This window comes from Scomber scombrus, chromosome 11 (assembly GCF_963691925.1).
Source record: "Scomber scombrus chromosome 11, fScoSco1.1, whole genome shotgun sequence".
Taxonomy (NCBI): Eukaryota; Metazoa; Chordata; class Actinopteri; order Scombriformes; family Scombridae; genus Scomber; species Scomber scombrus.
Window position 1 is genome coordinate 12,151,382 of NC_084980.1, and position 19,969 is coordinate 12,171,350.

At 41.4% G+C, this 19,969-nt stretch overlaps 1 protein-coding gene across 1 annotated transcript in view; it reads right to left on the reverse strand.

The window, feature by feature from the left end:
- LOC133991009 (ephrin type-A receptor 3-like) overlaps positions 1-19,969 on the reverse strand; it is an 82,017-nt gene that overhangs the window by 7,188 nt on the left and 54,860 nt on the right. Inside the window, 4 exon segments of the mRNA XM_062429458.1 lie at positions 8,537-8,699; positions 8,701-8,723; positions 9,014-9,139; positions 10,000-10,067. Of these exon segments, the coding sequence (XP_062285442.1) occupies positions 8,537-8,699; positions 8,701-8,723; positions 9,014-9,139; positions 10,000-10,067 (380 nt within the window).

The following is a 19,969-nucleotide window of genomic DNA, read 5'->3' on the forward strand; positions in this document are numbered from 1 at the left end:
GCAGCTGTTAGTGGGGCAGAATTACAGGGAAGAAAGACACAAACTATAAAGCCATGAGGACAGAGTAGTGTAGTCCACAGCTGTGACCAGCAGCCTTCCTCTCTGTCTCCCTGCCTCTCTGGGGGATAACATGGCATGTCGTCATCAGTCACACTGACAGCTTCTAATCAGCCCTCTCCATAAACGCCAGGAGATAATTAGAATGGACCAATCCACCAGAATATGTGTGTGTGTGTATATGGGGGGCCTCCTGAGATCTCATGAATACTAATCAGCCTCAAGGGGAAGGGGGTTGTGGTTGGATCGCTGTGCACCTGCACCTGCAAGAGTGTGTGTTTGCGTGCATGTGTGAGATGGAGGGATGGTTGACTGACAGGCCATGCGCACTACAGTCCCCTGCATGGCATCTGGTGGGGCTTACAAATGATTAACAAAGTACATGCAATCACATGTATACATGCACACACACATGCACATGCGTGCACACATACACATGCACAAAAACAGCAGTTGTCCCTGTTTTACAGGGTTCTCCCTACACAGGGTGGTAGGTACAACCACCTACAGCTGAGCTTTGCCAATCACAGACACACTGAGAAAAAAACCTAGGAGTGAGGTTAAGACAGCATGAGAGGGGGAGAGAGAAATAGATGAGGTGGAGACAAAAGTCCATTTTCTTAAAGAATGCCCAAAATATGATTGGAGTAGACATGAACATTTTCCAAATTCCAGACTTTCTTTCCCTTTCAAGAGAAGCGTTCACTAAAAATGTCTTAATTAAATCTTTAACTTCTCTGTCATGTCTTTCTTTCTTTTGATAAGTCCAAAAATATTTTTTTTCTTTTCTTTGTTTTTAATAACTAGTTTAACTCCACATACGCTATGACCCTGTTTACACCTGGCATTAACATCTGTCTCGTGTGATCTGATTACTAGTGGACAGCCGAGACACATTGCTGTTCACACCTGTCTCTGTTAAACTGACCAATTGTGTCCAGATTTTGTTGCTGTCTATGTCACTTTTGCTGGAAGGTCAAAGGGTCCTGCTCACATGTATTACGTCAATCAGACAAGCACCAGATTTGTTTCTAGTGTGGGCTAAAGAACTATGAAAAATGTGTCAAGAGCTAATATACATGTACGGGCTACTCCAACTGTTCAGATTACTCTAGCCACGTAGATCTGTGCTCATCTCCATTCTTTCAACCCTTTTAATAACTGCCACGTCCTGCATTGATGATGTATTTCTATGTTGCATCCTTGCCAGGGGTGCATTAGCATTTACATTACAAAAGATATGTGATCAAATGTGTCCCAGACCACCTCGGCAAGTGGTTTGAGTGATTGGATCACAATGCGTTTTGGTGGTCCTTTACACATATATTTAGTGCTGTCCACTTGTGATTGGATCAACTGAGAAGCATGTTAATGCCAGGTGTAAACAGTTAGGGGATTTCTAAATGCACGATAGTTGCTTGAACGATGGCAAAAATGGCCACTAACAACCCCTACATTTTGTCAAGGACGCACCTCATCGGAAATGATGCTCTCCCCCCTCTTCTCCTCTGTGGTCAATTGCATGTCGGCGCCCCAATATAAACGTCTGCCCTAAAGACTTTGGATTGGTTTTGCAATGCAGGGTTGTTTTTTTAACTCCAATTGTTTCCACCCAGTTTTAACAATGAAACCTGGGGCATTGTCCTCAGTATCTATGAGTGTAGCAACTTGGGAGTCTAATATTTATATATTAATTGCCTTACACTATTTATAACGCATGTTTTTTGATCAAAGACATCATGACAAAAAAGTGTCCTTGGGTTGAATTGGGGGGTTATAGAGTTATAAGGGAACTAAAGGAGAGAGGGTTGAGCTTGAGGGTTTTAAGATAAGAGGGGGAGGTGTGTTGTACCAGAGGAGAAGGAAAGGAGAGAAGGGAAGATGAGGAGGGAAGGAGAGGAGAGGAAGAGGGGTCAAAAGCTTGTCAAGGAAAGGCAGGAACAACACCACGAGACCTACAGTGAGATTGTAGGTAAAGACAGCAATACATCACCTTAAATGAATTCACTATCTCACTGCAGCAAACACACACACACACACACACACACACACACACACACACACACACACACACACACACACACACACACACACACAAACAGAGTCGCCTGGTCTCTGGTGGTGGTGTCTTCTTTGACAGTAACATTAGTCTCAGGGATAAAAGTGAAAGAGAATTGGATTTTCTTCTGCTGGGGGTGAGGATTGCTGGTCGCATTTATCTCCACACGAAGCCTGTGCTGTGTGTGGTGCATTGCTCTGTGTGTGTGTGTGTGTGTGTGCGTGTGCGTGCGTGCGTGCGTGCGTGCGTGCGTGCGTGCGTGCGTGTGTGAGAGAGGGCTGGTTTTAGGGCATGGCAAGTGGGAAGGGCATGATGATGGCTGGCTGATTTCAGCTCTGATCAGAGGTGGACAACATGTGCGTGCTTTTGTGTCTGTATATGTTCTACCACAGCGACTGATAAAACAGTTGATGCGATTGATCCTGACTGAAAGGGGGTCTGACTCTTCACAGCTCTCCATCCACCTGTGAGTGCTGGCGTGTCTTATTATAGATCCTGTGAATGCATGTATGTTATTCTTAGGGTATACAGAACGAGTATGCTTACGCTCATCTAAATGTCATATTCTACAAAGTAGACAGCCATGAAATGGAAAAAAGCTCTGAAAACCAATTGTGTTTGAGCTCATCTTTAGTTGTGTGCTGTGTGTGTGTGTGTGTGTGTGTGTGTGTGTGTGTGTGTGTGTGTGTGTGTGTGTGTGTGTGTGTGTGTGTGTGTGTGTGTGTGTGTGTGTGTGTGTGTGTGTGTGTGTGCGTGAGCATAAGTCCATGTTTGTTGCCAGTGAAGGAGAATATAACCTGAAGGCTTGCATTTTTAGATGCAGTCAAGAGAGAAGCACAATGAAACACATTCATTGTGTTTCTTTGACTTAGGTGACCATATGAGCATGGCATGCACTCGCACACGCACACACACACACACACACACACACACACACACACACACACACACACACACACACACACTTCACTATAGCCATCATCTGGTCACCTGCCATACAGAATTATCCCTGTAACTCTGAAAGATAACAGAGGTTACCAATAAAACCGACCACACGCACTCAGGCGCTTTATATTAGCTCTTTCCGTCTCTTTTTTGTCAGGTGCCTGTGCAAACACACACACACACACACACACACTCACACTCACACTCAAAAACACAATGTACCCTTTTCATTTCTTGTTGCAACTTTATTGCACGCTATCCACATTGCAAACACACACGCACCCGCAGGCGGGATGATGGAGCCTCTCGAGCTCGTCATGGAGCTCCACTCCGCCAAACATCCACAAGCGCTCCTCAATTTCCTCCTGAAAGCACATAATTAACTAATCACATTCATATTCATTCAAATTTATCGCCTTTCATCGCCTTCAGAAATAACACAGCCATTCCACGGAGCTAAAAAACACCTCGCAGAGTATGGATGTGTGCGCACAGATTGGGTATTGATGTTCTGCCAGGTGGAGTGTGTTATGGAATGGATCAGAGACAAGTTTGCTCTTTTTACAGCTCTTCATTAAGTAGAGAGTAGAAAGTGTTGCCACTCTTTACCTGAGGATAAAGCTAGCATCATCAAGACCATGAATGTGTGCATGTGTGAATTTGTGTAGAATGAATTTGTATGAAAGTGACAGAGACAACGTATATACAGTGTATCTGTTAAATTACATTATGAGAGTCTGTATACATCTGGACAATTACATTATGAGTGGCTATCTGTGTTTGCGCCAGTGGGCCACATTACCACATTATTGAATGAGGCGGCATAAGGTACAAACGAGAAAATGAAATAACTGCTGTATTGATTAATGTTAAGGGTCTGAACTAAATGATACAATGCTTTTAACACAGGGCAGATCTCTGTTCTGGGAAGCGCCATGTGAGGGTGTGGGGGGGTGCGGCGAAAACTGAGAGACAGAAACTCAATAACCTTATCTCGTCTTTTCACCTCTCCTCCCCCTCTTCGCTTTCTCATCTCCTCTCATTTCCTCATGTTTGTCTCCTCGCCCCTCTTTCCTTCAAATCTCTTCACACATCTTCCCAGTCGCCCTCATTTGTTCTTAAGTCCCATCATCTCTCATTTCCTCGCTCTTGTATCCTATCGCATCCATTCCCCGCACCTTCCACCCCCAACCCCTCCATCCTTCACCCGTCGTCACCTTCCCTCTCTATACTTTCCCCTCCTGCTTCTCCTCTTCCTCGTTTGTCTCTGCGGTTGCAATCTACAGATCTGCATATGTATTCAAAACATGAATAAGTTCAAACAACATTGAAACAATTATTGTTCTGCGCACAAAGACACACAGTTAAAACTAATCACTAGTTTCTTCAAACAGAAGACGGGCCGGAAAAAGACTGTGTGCGGTTTTGCCAGTGTGAACAGCACCTTTGTGGAGCAGCTTTGTGAGTGTGTGTATGTGTGTGTGTGCGTGCGTGCGTGTGCGCGATATGGGCAGATGAGATGGAGTTTGGTAATTGAGGGTTTTCCAAATGAGCCGATTGTTGTAGCGATTGTAAAACACATAAAGGACGGATGGATAAAATGAGGGACGGGGGAGATGAAGGGAAGATAAGGGGATAGATGGGAGAAGGGGGGGGGGATTGCTTCACTTTCCTGATGTGTAGAGAGACAGATAGAGAAAAGAAAGATTTTTTGCATGTGGCGCTCTAATTAGCATGACAATAGCCACAATCAGGTGACAAACAGCAGAGTAGGTTATTAGAGTGGCACATGGCAGGGGCTGAAGGCTTATGAGGTTTTAAGCAGAGAGGACACACACAAACACTCCTACACATACCCCACACAAAATACATCTGTGAAAAATTGGAGTAAATACAACTACAACAACTGTCTTCATCGATAACCCCCATTGCTAAAACTACCAAGTTGTATCACCCTGCAGCTACTAGTAAGACTTGTATCATGTTGTGTGTTACTCTATTTGTATGACTATAGCTCTTATTATAAGTGCTACAAAAAGTAGTTTTTTTTTATCAACATCAACAAAAAACACTAATAGTACTAGATACCACAGTTATGTTGTAGGGTTGAAACAATTTGTTCATTCATTGATGTTCATTAATTTTCTGCAGCTGAGCAGTAGAAAATTAGTTGGCAACTATATTTTAATAAGCAAATATCCCCAACATTCCCCATAGTTCCAGCTGCAAAATATTGAAGATTGCTGCTTTTCTTTGTTATGTATCTTTGTGAATTAAATAGGTGAATATTTTTAGGTTTTGTCTTGTTCATTGGAAAAAAACAAGCTATTTGAAAATTCGGCTTTCCGAAATAGTAATAGGCCTTGTCACCTTTTTGACATTTTATAGACCAAATGATGAATCATTTAATTGCAGAATTAATGGCAGATTAATTGTTAATGAAAAAAAATTATTAGTTGCAGCCCTATTGCGTTTTTACGATGTGTAACACAACGTTTTTATGCAGTAGGCTTGAGTATACAACATACAATACAGCAGTATGAGAAGTAATGATACTGTCAGAATGGAGGAACTGTAGTAGTAGCACACATGTATTTTGCACACCCAGATGCCCTGGAAGCAATAAATAAAACACTACGATGTTACTATTTTAAGCTCAGAAGAAAGCATGTTGTTGTAAAGAAATAAGTGCTTCATATCAATCATTCTTATGTGTACCTGCTTACAATTATATATGAGACACTGTCTAATGTGCTTATACGTTGGACTTCCTATTGCTACAACTGATTTTAATAGTATTGCAAATGCTAATACTACCACCTCTACTACTACTACAACAGCAGAACTGTGACAACAGCAATTACTTCTAGTACTACTCCAAGAAATACTTCTCCCACCAACACTAAATTCGACTGCTACTTACACCAAAACAAGCCAATCCAGCGCACCTGAGCCCAGAGCAGGCAGGGTCAGTCTGCTGATTAGACTGAGGGCAGTGTGAAGGGACCAGCTGGTGCCAGAGTAAAAAAGGCCTGAAGGAATTATTGACCCATCTCAACTCTCACCCCCCCCCACTGACACACACACACACACCACACACACACACACCCTGGGCTGTGACCTGTGAAATTACTGCTCCGCCGGTGAGATTTGTATCTGAGGGGCTCTATCAGCTTCTCAATGTGCCGTGAAGACAGGTGAGAAGGGAGATACAAAGAAACGCATGTAAAGGTAGACAGGCACTCATTACAAGCACACTGAAAATAGAAACAACATGCATATTTTTATATTCATATAACAAAGGAAAGTAAATAATATTGTGTTAAAGGAAGTTAAGCCAATTTCTTCTATCAACTTTGCTATTGTCATCTGTCACAAAATGTCAAGAATTTGGCAGTAATTCTTGAATTTATTCTGATATTGTTTAATCAGGATAGTGCGTGCCACTGAAAAAGAAAGTGCCATAATTGCATGTCTTCTTGTCAGACTAAAAAAACACATTTGATTTAGTTTGTTGCTGTAGCACTTCTACAAACTGCCTCAATCCTGCTAACCAAAGGTCACAGTTAACATCAAGCGTTATTTAGACGAAGAGAGAGAGAGAAGAGAGAGAGAGAGAGAGAGAGAGAGAGAGAGAGAGAGAGAGAGAGAGAGAGAGAGGGGAGGGAGGGAGAGAGAGAGAGAGAGAGAGAGAGAGAAAGGAAATGAATAATAAATGCAGTGGGGTCTCATTCTTAATATGCATGCTGCTGAATATTCATGAGGCTAAAAACACATCCAATTAACTTTATGAATTATTAATATTCATGATAAAAGCCTATGCATATGCATTTGCTCCTTTGTTGTTGGCCTAAGTGCCACTGAGCACCGGTGTGTGGTGGACTGAACATCTTTTGTGTCTGTGACAGAAAGAGAGAAGGGGGGTGGCTAAGATGGGGGGGGGGGGGGGGGGGCTGCCTGCATGCATGTTTACAATTCTGTCTTTGTACTGACTGTCTCTGTCTTCCTTTTGCTTTTCTGTAGATCTCTCACAAACATCTGCATAACAAGGTGTCAGACCAGAGGAGGAACAGAGCAGCGGCACTGATAAACATGAACAGGAGGGGGTTCTGAAACTACTTCCACGCAAAGCAGGTCATTTTGAAAACCCTGTTCAGGTTTGACAATGACATGCATCCACACATGTTTTCAGGTAGCTTTTGCAAAGATCTCCGTACAAAAGCGACAGGTAAATCTGTTCTTCTCTGTTCTATTTATGTGCGTGAACTATGCGTGGTGGCTGCTGTGTCGATGCCACAGCAGAGTTACTTTGCAGTCTCAGCTGACTGAATGCTCACTCAGTCCCCTCCTACTCTCCATTACCTACTTCTTGTCCAAAACAGCCAAACTCACAGTTTAATAGTACTCATCTTCATATTTTTCAAGCAAATAACACAGATTTGATTGTAGGCCATAAATGCTACAAGTTAACCAGACACTCAAGCACTGCTTTGCTGAGACAGATCCGTATTTTATTATTGCTAAGTTGTCTCATAAAATGAACATATATACAGCTTAGTTACAATACTTATATTGAGTGATTGGCTATATTAACGATATTAAGAGTGGGTTACATTTGAGGGAACTTCATCCTATTAACATTATTGCCACACTGCCCCCATCTAGGCTAATGACATCATTTTCCACCAAATTCTGAGGCTGGTGTCAGATTCATACACTTGAGAGACCGTTTTCAAAAACCTCAATTTTTGGGTACAAAAAATGTTACATGTGACCATGAAGAAGCTTTTTCAGATGTTGCGGGCTCAATGTGGATCTACTCTGTGACTGAGTGAAAAGGGCCAAAGAAAAGAAGAGCACTAGAGGCAGAGAAGAGGAGACCAGGATTGACTGAATGAGACAGAGAAGTGAGGGAATAAGAAAGAGAGAGACGAACAGGGAGAGACTGAATGAGAAGATTGGATGGACACTGACTGAGAGAGAAAACAGGAGCGTGATATGTGGATATGAGACGAAAGAAGGATAGATGGGGAGAAAAAGAGAAAGACAGAGAGTGATGGAGAGAGCGAGGGCCAGAGATAACGAATCAGCTATCTTGTTGAACCAGGCCTGTGTCTATCTCACCTACAGCACATGAACACACACTCCCGCTCTAATTGTCTAACACAATAATGTGAAGTAAACAAGTGGACGTTTGAGAGGCAGCCAGTCGCCATTCACGTGCATATGGCTGTACGTCATCAATGCGTTACCATGGTAATGGAGCTTCTATCTGATCCAGGGTCAACTCTTATTAACATCAACAGCAGCTCTGCTGTGTGTCACACAGGTGTGTGGCAGACACAAACACACACACACACACACTCTTACTATAGTGCACATATAGAGAAGGGAAAGTGTATGATTACACAAACAATCAAACACATAATACACCCACACATGCAAAATGAAGTAAGGTTTTTACTCATCACTCACATCTTGTCACAACACCCTCCAGCCTGATAATGTTCGGATGGTCAAACTGTCCCATGATGGAGGCTTCAGACAGGAAGTCCCTCCTCTGTTTGTCAGAGTATCCCGCCTTCAGACTCTTGATGGCCACGTAGATCTCCCTCTTTCCCTGAACACGCAGCCGACCCACTGCACACCTCCCCAAACTCTCCTACACACACAAACACACAACAAAGCATGATCAAACTATTAATATGGCTGACAAAAGAGAGTATCTGTTTCGTCAGATCTAATATTGACTCTAAATTGCATCCGGATTATCTTCAATACAGTAACATTACATTTTCCAGATGTTACTTAAATGTTTAATCCATAGTTTCCAAGAAAAACAGTCCTTTCACACCTCATATGGATACTAAAATATTATTTTAGATTACATTTGAATCATTTCTATTAAGTTTATTTGTATGTAGGCGACTGCAGTTTTTATTGCCAACTCACCACCGCCGATAACTCTCTCTATGCGAATATTGGATGCATCGATCTCTTTGGCAAAGTCCCTGACAGCCTGGTTGGGGTCTTCGTAGGTGTGAGGATGAATGTATGTCCTGCTGCCGGGAAGCTTGACTGTAGGAGCAGAAATGTAGAGAAATATGGAGAGAAAGAAAAGATGAATGCCCTTACTATATTTCTTAAATGCACTTGAATGTATGAGCTAATGTAGGGTATGGGATTACAAAATCTTCAAAAAAGAAGTTCACAGTAGCAATATAATAGAAAAATGTTCTCCCATAGCTGACACTCATATCTGCAGTGTGAATGCATGTTGAAATGAGAGCTTGAGCGTGGGTGCTCTGTTTGAGTGACATTACAAAATGATTACATAATTAAACACATAACTACTTTGTTTGCAATGGTGTTAAAATGACTCATAATTTTAAAAGGAACCCATAAGGAGCCTCATTCTGCCAGCAAACATTTGTGCAAGAACTGTGAAACAATACAGTTTATTTAGATAAAAACTCTGCAAAGTTGGAGACTTGTATAGCTGCATGCTGTGAGTTCTTATCTAAAGGCATATGTAGAGTAAATAAGCGGGAATATTGTATGTGATTAAACAGTCATTTTCAGGGTGTTTGCTCCTGGCGTGTTAATATGTAATAAATCTAATATAATGTGATAAAATATTCCTCCTTCTGTGTGTTGTTTATATCTTTAAATGCTGGCAGTGAGGTGATTTATTGCATGTGGGCGTGATGTTTAGGTTTAATTTATGTGTCAAACGGGGTGCTTACATGAGCACAAACTTAACCAAGACATGCAACAAAACTTAGACCACTTAATTCTAACTAAACAAAATGCTCTACATTTGTATACATGATAATACATTTAGGAATGATGGCATAATTGCAGCTCATGATAACAAACTGACACAATCCCAGTTTTTGATTGTGACAAATTGTGTCTTAGTGTGTGTTTGTGTTTACCTCGGCCGTGCTGGAACTGCATCTTCTCTTCATCAGGGTCCTGCTTGGCTTTGATGTATCCACAATGCCTGAAAAAGAAATGCACACCTGGGTTATTATCCTATATATAAACCTAAACACGCAGCACAGACTGCTTTTCCGACACACAGACACTAGTACAGTGAATTCATAACTCGTCTGTGGAAGTCCACATTCTTTTTGTCAAGTGTTTGGTTGCTACATTGAATTTATGATATTTCCAGGAAAATCCCATACTACTTTGGGTACAGCCAATAGCTTGTGTGCATGAACAACTAGATATTTCATTTTGTCTCCACATACCCCCCTCTTATGTAAAAGACAGGCTTGCAGGAAAAAAACAAACTATTCCTCTTTTTGTCTGCTTCTAGTTGTCAGTTCCACACTTCCCTCTAAGCTGTTAAGCTGGAGGTTGAGTGAATGAGTTTGTGTGTGTCTATAGAGGCTATCGCAGAACCACACATTAATGTACCCCTTTTTACCCTTTCATGGACCCCTCTGGCCATTAACCACTGCCTCCAAATTTACTACTCACACACAAAACTACACATCTCTACCCTTTACCCAACCCCCCTGTGCACTCACTCAGATGCAGCCTGCGGCATGGGTCAGACCAACGATCAAGAGAAAATATTGATGAATTGATCAACTCAATCCTGCCGTCCAGCTGTGAGGAAGTGTTAAACTTATTCTGTTTTACAGACCTTGTGGGGCAATGACGCTAGTGTGTGTGTGTGTGTGTGTGTGTGTGTGTGTGTGTGTGTGTGTGTGTGTGTGTGTGTGTGTGTTTGCCTGTGTGAGCAGTGTTGCCATGTTTCTATCGGTGTATTTTCTCTCCACTTTGTTGTATTTCACCCTCAAACACTGCATTACAGCCCTAATCACCCATAACACTGTCTGTGACATTTACTGCTCTTTTGAATTCAGATTTTAGTCCAAAAAACATAAAATGTAAAAGCTGTTTCATATAATGAGGTACTAAACACGTCATAAATACTGCATGGCCTCCTCTCCTCTCTATGAGATTGGAATGAAAGAGTGCTGCACAGGTATAGCAGCAACCAGTCTGCCCATCATGAGGACAAATTGATCTGGGCTGAGAGCCAAGGGTAACTGGGAATCTGAAGCAGACTGTGTGTGATTTAAAGAAGCAATAGAGAGGGGGCCAGAAGGAAAAAGGAGACTGAGCAAAATAACAAGCAAATATTTGATAAAGAAAAAGAAGAGGAGAAATGAGATAAAGACAAAACATACAAAAACGATAAAAGAGATACACTAAGAAATAAATACAATTGAGCATGCGAATGAGAGACAAAGAGAGACAGAAGTGGAGAAAGGTGCTAGCCTCAGTTAATCTCAGTAATTTGGTGTTTAATCCTTGTGTTGATTTTACACAGCTGAATGCATGGTATAACCCAGACATCAATAGGCTGTCTTGGGAATACACACACAGGCACATAAGGGGTAGAGACTAGTTGCTGGTATTTGGGGATAAAGAGGAGGGGGCATAATGTTCTTATAAAAGTGGGGGCCCCACCTGGTTATCAGCTGGGCTCAAGCCAGTCAAACACCAAGGGACTATCATTACCCCATTGACACACACTCACACACTCACACACACACATAGTGCTTTGGGGCATGTGGCTAGAGCATATGGGGAATGGGGACATGGGTCACACCTTTGCTCCAACTGTGATAATCCCATGGGTCACACACACACACACACACACACACACACACACACACACACACACACACACACACACACACTGCAAAACCGGCGTTGAAAACACTTCTCCATCATTGCTGGATGCGTATCTGTATTAGTGTGTGTATGTGTCTCCACGGGTGCATGGCTGCATATGTGAGAGTGTGTGTGTCTGATGGGAAATGAACACATTTCCATAGTAATTACAGAGCAACTAATTTCTCCTCTCCAGTTAGAGGTGTCATGAATCATTAGCGCTGCAGTCTTAAACATGGCACAAAATCTGACATGGCTGTGGCTTTTGTTTTCCCCTGACAGCTGTGTCTGGTGTGTGTATTTGAGATAGATATTTTATTTAATACCTTCGACTAAATGCAACTGATCTGTAATTCGTCTATGAAAGGCACCGCAACTTGACTCAGGAGGATAATGTGAAAGCCATTTTCCAGCACCACAGGTGTTCTTTTAATAATTTGTTGTTTACTGAGTTTCCCATTTGAAAAAATGAACAAACTACATTGCATTGATTAATTAGTTGTCATGGGGTAATCAAGGATTTCATATACATAAACATACAGTATTTAATTTACAATACTGACAATCTTGAGCTAGAACAGAGTTTATAAAAAGAAAGTACACATACACTAGTTACTTCTTTACACTGCTACACTGCTGCACTGCAGCGTGAAGTTAACACTATCTGTCACTGTGAGAGAAATCATTGTTCCATTTAGCTGCCATCCAACCACACTGCGCTCTGCCATTTCACATAGTAAATACACCTCCCACACACACATTGCTGTATTTTAATGCAGATTTAAAGTGCACACACCTGCACCATTCACCTGCACCAATCACCTGCACCGTATAATGTTCGATAACATAACTGAACAGTGCCACTTACATTATCCATTCTCTTTAATCATACATAGCTTTTCACATATCCTTACTCCCCATAGCAGTATTATGCCTAACTTTCCCAGGCCCATGTTCCTTTCTTTTTTTCTCCATCTCTAACATTCTTAAGTCAGTCTTTTAGGTCTGTGAACCACACTATCCTCAGGCTTCCTGGGAGTTTTTCTTTTTTTAAATGGTGTGTCCCGAGGGCAGAACCATCTCAACCAGCTCAGCCAGCTCTACTGTGCCCTCAGTTCTGTCCCCTAGTCCTGTCTTGAATTATGACATGACTGGCACAGCCAAAAGGTGTCGTCTTTCACATCGCTGGACAATCCCCTGTTCTATCTTCACTTCATAGGACCAAGAAGATGTTTCCCTCAGTATTTCAGCCATCGAGCCCCATTCAGTCCCACTTCTCACTCTGACTATGTCATTCTCTGCTAGTGATGGCAGTAGTCTAGCAGACTCGTAGTTCCTTCTCTATTTTATCCAGTATTTTCTCCTTCCTTGCCCCAGCTTTGTGGTCCCCTCCCAATAGATTTTACTGTTGTGGTAAGGGGAGTGCTCAATTTCCTGTTCTTGAGTAGTTCTGCTGGGGACCTCCCACACTCTAGCAGTGTTGCTTTGTAGTCATATTTATCTCCTGGAAAAACAGACAGTATTCTTCACTGTCCAATTGTTTGCATTTATATATTGCCATTTTTCAAATGCTCGGAATTTCCTTGGTGCGAGGATGTTGCCATAGAAGCCACTGCTTCATAGTTGTCTTTATTGTCTTCATCCGATGTGACAGTATTGAGAACATCCAGTGCTGCACATTCTGAAATGGTTAGCAACAATGCTATCTCCCTCTTACTGGCGTGTTTGTTTGCATCGCCACCTATGCCAAACTTTGCTTAAAAACATTCCAGCTTTCGGCTACATAGTCACTCACTGCCAACTCAGCTGTTTCACGAATTGCATCCATCTTTCAACAGTTTATGTATTAGCAAAAGGACACCACTCCTTATAACGTGTTTTGAAGCAACTTTGAGAAAAATGTACTTATACACTACAGACTGGAGCGCCCTCTTCAGGCACTACATAAAACAACATATCAACACACACACACACACACACACCTTAATGGACTGCGATATCACTATCACACCCGAGCTCTCACCTTTCTCTCTGTCTCTCTCTGTTCCACTTCAGTGAGGACAACAGGCTATCCCTGTCCTCCAAAGCCACACTCTCCACATTTGCATATCAATTTACTTTTTAATATAATACTCTGTCACTCGAGACCCATTTGTCATTCTGCTAGCAAGCTTCCACCTTCATAGAGCTCCATCCATATGTTATGGCCACAGTAGCCCCTCCCCCATTTTCCTCTCTCTTCCTCTCATTCCCCCCCTTGCTGCTTTTTATCTCTCTGGAGTGTTATATTCTTTCCTAATTCTTTCTTTAAGTGAAAACATTCCCTTGTCCAATAACCTACATATCTCATTCTTTCATTTCATTTTTCCATCCATTTATCCACTCTACATAAACTCCCTCCTCTGCTCTCTTTTTCTCTGAGGTTGTGCTGTTTTTTTCTTTTTCTTTTTTTTCTTTTTTATAGAAATAGTTGACACAAGGAGCTGGAAAGAGAAATAAAGAGAGGGAGACGGAGATGGAAAAAGAGAGTGCTGACAGGCAAGAACGCACAATGGGGGTCCAAGCCTGCATACCAACTAACAAGCAATCAGATGGAGGGCAAAGGCGAGGGGAGAAGGGAAGGCATGCCATAGGAATAGAAACCCAAAGGGTAACATAAGGGATGTGGATAAAAAGAGGGGTGGGGCAGTGTTTGCACTGCAACAAGGGCAGAAGATGAAGAAGAAGAGAACAAGGAGACATTATGAAAAGGAAGAGTCCTAAGTGAGTGAGTGCATGTGCAGGAGAGAAGACCATAGAAACACAAAGGAATGGATTAAGACGGAAAGTGGAACAACAAAGTAACAGTAATATCAGCACATAGCTTCCCCTAAAAGATAAAAGACAAAGGATAAGAGAGTTGATGGACAGATTAAGAGCAGATGAAGAGAAGCGTGTCAGTCAACAGTATTGCTGCTAGACATGTCCTGAGAGAGAAAAAGAAAGTATGGCATATATATAGTATAGGATCTCAACCCTTATAACCACACTGCAAAAGTAAACTGAGGCCAGTCCAGCAAATGAGCTTTATATTCTTCTTCAAAATGTTAATGCCATCGTCTGATTTTTTTCTACGAATATATTCCTGTTCATGACCACAGGAAACCCGGAGTCTATGCCTGCGTTCATTAGCCAAAAAGAATCATGGGAACACCCCGGGCTGGTCGCCAGTCCATCACAAGACACAGATAGAAGAGATGAACACCGTCATGTTTACTCGAAGAGACAATTTGGAGTATTCAGTCAACTTGATATTGGGAGGAAACCAAGGAATCCAAAGGTCAACCTAAATGAACATGGAGTGATTACAAAATACAGATCAGCTTTCTGTCAGGTGATAGTGCTGACTGTAGATGCTGCACAAATATCACAGTTAGAGCTATTAAAATAGTGAATTTGGAATGAATATGTATAGTTTGCTTTACAGCTGTGACATACATTTTATGTCTTTATATACCAATCTGGTAATGTAAAATGCTCTACTTCGCATTGTTGTGTCTAATATGTTTTTGTACATTGTAAAAATCCTTAAAATGACATATTTTCCTTCCTAATTAAAAATTCCCAAATCTATTAATACACAAATATTGTTCATTTCAAAAGCTTAACTACTGGGCCCAAGATGTCTCCTACTTCACTGAAAACCCATTCTCAGTGTACGAGCACTGCAGGTTTCAAGTTTCCACTACATTACACTAATGTAAGTTGTTTTTTACTGTTAATCTAATTATTGCACACTTGCCTTTTTAGCTTGGCCTCAAAAGTGTGTATCCTGCATTTAATCTTGAATCTTGAGACCTAAAGATAATGGCTGTACTGTTGTCTGATAGCTACTTGGCAGGTAAAAATGTAAATGGCTCACGTCCTACATGAAAACATATTGTGAATCAGCCCACTGATCTAATCTTTATGATGAATTGTAAAATGTGCGTCAAAACGGTTCTCCTCATTTCTCTGATATTGTCACTGTTTTGCCAAGTCTTAACTTATTGGTCTATTAGCCTTGGGCTCAATTTCTGCTTCCATTTCCTGTTAAGTCTGACTCCAGGCTATACAGAGAGAGAGGGAGACAACAGCATCCACTGTGCTGATTTGTACTTCCTCTGATAATTAAATCCAGCACTCAATGATTCTCTTGTCATTTTTTGTTTTCTGAAGCTACAGCTTGCAGTGTGGAATTAGAGAATGACCCCAGTCAGATCACACATATGCCACTGTATTTTCTAATATATATAATATCTAAAGCCAGAACATCCTGCACTCCACAAAAAAGTTATCTTATCAGAACTGTCGGCTGAGTCACCGGAGTCCTGATCTTATCCAGAGATGGAAAGAGGGACAGGAAGAAACATGTATGGGAGTGAGAGGTAGATAGGCTGACAAATTGAGGGATTGTGAGAACAGCAAACAAGACTTGTATGTATATCACTGAACCATGTATGAAACATGATTGATACAGGAAGTGGCAACATGTGGTGACCAAACCCCCAGGAAGTGTACCAGACTTTGACTGAAGCCAATCGGCCGTGTTCAAAATCACATACTAAAGTACTGCCTACTACATACTCAATCAGTATGTACTGCTTACTGCCTACTAAATAAAAAATTAAGTATGCCAATACCAACAGACTGTTAACACTAAAGTATGACTCTATCAATCGCTACAACTGGTTTAACCCAGCCAGCGGCCCCTTCACGTCTCCGAAAACGTCACTACAAATTTCCAAACAGACCTAATTTGGATAAGCTGACCACATATTGGGAATCTAAATGGTTACTTTCTTGCTGCCAGTTAGTGCAAAATGCATTCTGGGATACTTAACTTCAGCGACCGATGGTATAACTTCAGTCAGTCAGTCAGTTACGGATGCATTTGTAGGGCTGGCCCTGCTGTTGAGGCCCAGCAAAAAAAGCAAGATGGAAGAGACAGGGGAAGGAGGAGGGAAAGAAGAGAAAAAACTACAGAGGGCCAGTATAGTAAAAGAAAAGGAGTAGGAGGCAAGGGGAGATCAAACGAGGGCAAACTTTGGCAGGACAGAATAAAAAGCTTGATTATGCTCTAAAGTCAGAGAGGTTAAAGAAAAGAGAGATTGGGGTGAATATGGATGGTGGGATAACCTTGAAACAGAGTGAGGCATGTGTAAATGTATAAGACGGAACAAAGACAAACAAAGGTGGGTGTGTGTGTACGCGTGTGTGGACATGATTGTGTTAGTGACAATCAGAGACAAAGAGAGACAGAGTCTGTGTGTGTGTTTGTCTTCATGTAAGTCAATAACCTTGGACTGATGTTAACCTGAGATGTGAGGAGAGCTAATAAAGTGTGTGTAGTTCTGAGCTGCGTTGTATCGCCTAGTTTGTTTTATATGACTGGCAACATTTTATAGGATTAGACGCAGGCTGCTGGCTGGAAGATGGGAGTAGAGAATGATACACTCCGGGACAAGGAAGAGTCAGAGGGGATCTGATACACACGTACAAACAACAGTCATTCCATCCTTTCCATCTTTCCCTTTGGTCTCCTTCCTTTCCTTTCCTTTCCTTTCCTTTCCTCTCCTCTCCTCTTTCATTTCCTGTCTCTCCACATTATTTTCCCACTGCTAATCAGAATGACTAGAAAAATGAAATCAGTAAATCATTAGTCACCCCTCCGGCATGACACAATGAAATGACACAACTATCCCTCTCTTTCCTCGCCTCACACATACAAACACACATACTGATAAACTCATGCACACACACACACACACACACACACCCTGCTGTGGATATCTGCGCTCGTCATTACTCATGATAATGGTGATTCCATTTAATATCAAGCTATTAAATAAAATATAATTACTGGGAATGAAATCAATGGATAAAATTCACTCTCATAATTTCTCAGCAAAATTAAGCCTTGCACACTACCTGAAAATGTGTTTACTGCCTGGGTGCTAATAAACTATGAGGTTTATAAAAACTGATGTGGATAATTAATTAAGAGTCAAAACACCATGACAAAAAACAAAGTCTAGAAGAAAAAGAAAGTCTGGGTGCTCTAACCAAGCGTTCAAATGAGTAAGATTTCCTCTTCTGGCCCTCTCTCCATCTTGTCCCGCGATTGGCATCGGCTCAGTACTCTCTGACCACGGTGTAAAAAGATTTACTCAGCTTGGGCTAATTATTAGGAAGGGGAAATGATTAGCTGAAGAGTTATGACTAATAAATCTGTCTATGTTTCATTAACACCCTGTTTGGAAACATTTCATTTAGCTGCCGCTCATTAAAGAGAGTGGTAATGGAAAGGAAAGGAAGTAAGAAGGAGAGAGGTGGGAGAGAAGCAGCATAGAGTCGAAGGAGAGGTCTGGGGCTGGGCTGCGGTAATTGGTGTAATGTAGCAGAATTTTTAACAACGTGGTGAAAAGGTCAAATGAGAGAGAGTGAGAGCAAAAGCAGAAGAGCATGTCATCTGTATTGTTAAGTTAAGTGTATCTTTATTTTTTTTTGTGGAGATCAGTGTGAAAATAATTCCCCTAATGATGTTACTACACCGACACAACTTGATTAGGCCGTGATTGTAATATGTGTGCCCATGTGTGTGTGTGCGTGTGTGTGTGTGAGTCCAACAAATGTATTGAAATGTGCTATAAATTTGAAAAACTCCATCCGAAAAACCAGTTTTTTAATTTGTCTGATGTTTATAGGACATTTGATCAATCCCACTGCAACATCTGCTCATTTGCATAATGTCTGTGTGAAATAGTTTCGCACCTGCGGCAACGAGCTGCTATTATTGCAGTGTTTGTAGCTACTTTCTAGGCATTCTGCAGACAAAGCTGTATTCGGCTGCACCCTACAGCTTAATTGCATTAAACGAAAGCACCAGCGTCCAAGCAACACACACAAATGTCTAATGACTTCACACACATACACACATCATCGTCACATATAAGTACACGTGCACCTCCTCACACTGGCCTGTTTTGTTTCAGATTGGTGTACACAGAATCTCTTGGCTGCTAAATCATTATTAGTGCTATTATCAAGCAAACAGATCAACACCACCAACAGGGAAGGGAGTGCATACAAATTCACCATAAGTACCATTTGGCAAACATGGGTCTATAATTTGTGCCTTTGTTCCTGTTTTTCCTCGACAGTATCTGTTATTGTTATTCAAAACCAAGCATTTGATTTTTTTTTATGCTTAATACCCACATCCAAGCTACAAAAAGAAAAAGAAAAAATCCTCACCAATTTTCTTACTCCTAGTCTTTGGTGTTTTTAATTTCAATTTCTCACAACTTCTTTGAAATAAAAGAAAGCACACACATACAAAAAACACAAACACACACACACACACACACACACACACACACACACACACACACAAACACACACACACAAATAACATTTTCAAGCTGTGATACAGTCAATTACTGTAGTTCTTCAGTAACAAGTCTGTTTCTCTCACCACCTCCTAACTGCACTCCTGCCTCTATCAGCGGCATGTTTTCATCAGCTTCCCCTTTTCACACTTCCTCTCCCCCTTTTGTGTCATTAAGTTTTTAAGAACAACCCTAGGCTGCACAACAGATGCTGCGGAGGTAAAAGAGCTTACGCGCACAAACATGCACATCAACAGGACCTGCTATTGTGTTAAAAAGGTAGAGCTGCTACCGCTCTCTATTAGCGAGACTGAGAGGTCTTTCTGCTAGAATCAGCCACATTATAATGACATCTCACTTTCCTCTGTGTCTTTCTGTCTACTTCTTTCACTCTTTATTATTCAAAACTGTCCTCAGAATGGCCCTTTTTCTGCTTACATTGGTTGGAGAGAAAACTAGGCTCGTAGGATCCGTCTCTGGAAAGTGAACACACAATATAGCTTTTTTTTCTCTTCTTTTTTTGTCAGGGATAAAAAAACAAAACCACCCTGCAAGATGGTGATCAAGTCGATCTTACCTCCACAACACAAAAATAACAAGATCTTTGACAAAAAGCATCAGTAAATAACTGTACATCTTCTATTCTCTAAGTATCCACTAAATAACAGCTTATTATTTTAGGATTTTGCAGACATTTTCCTTAACAGATTGCGGTCCTTGACTCCCTGCTGAATATCCCCAACTCTGACAACAGATGTACTCCATGAAGACAGACTTTAAGACTCACAGCAGATGAGAC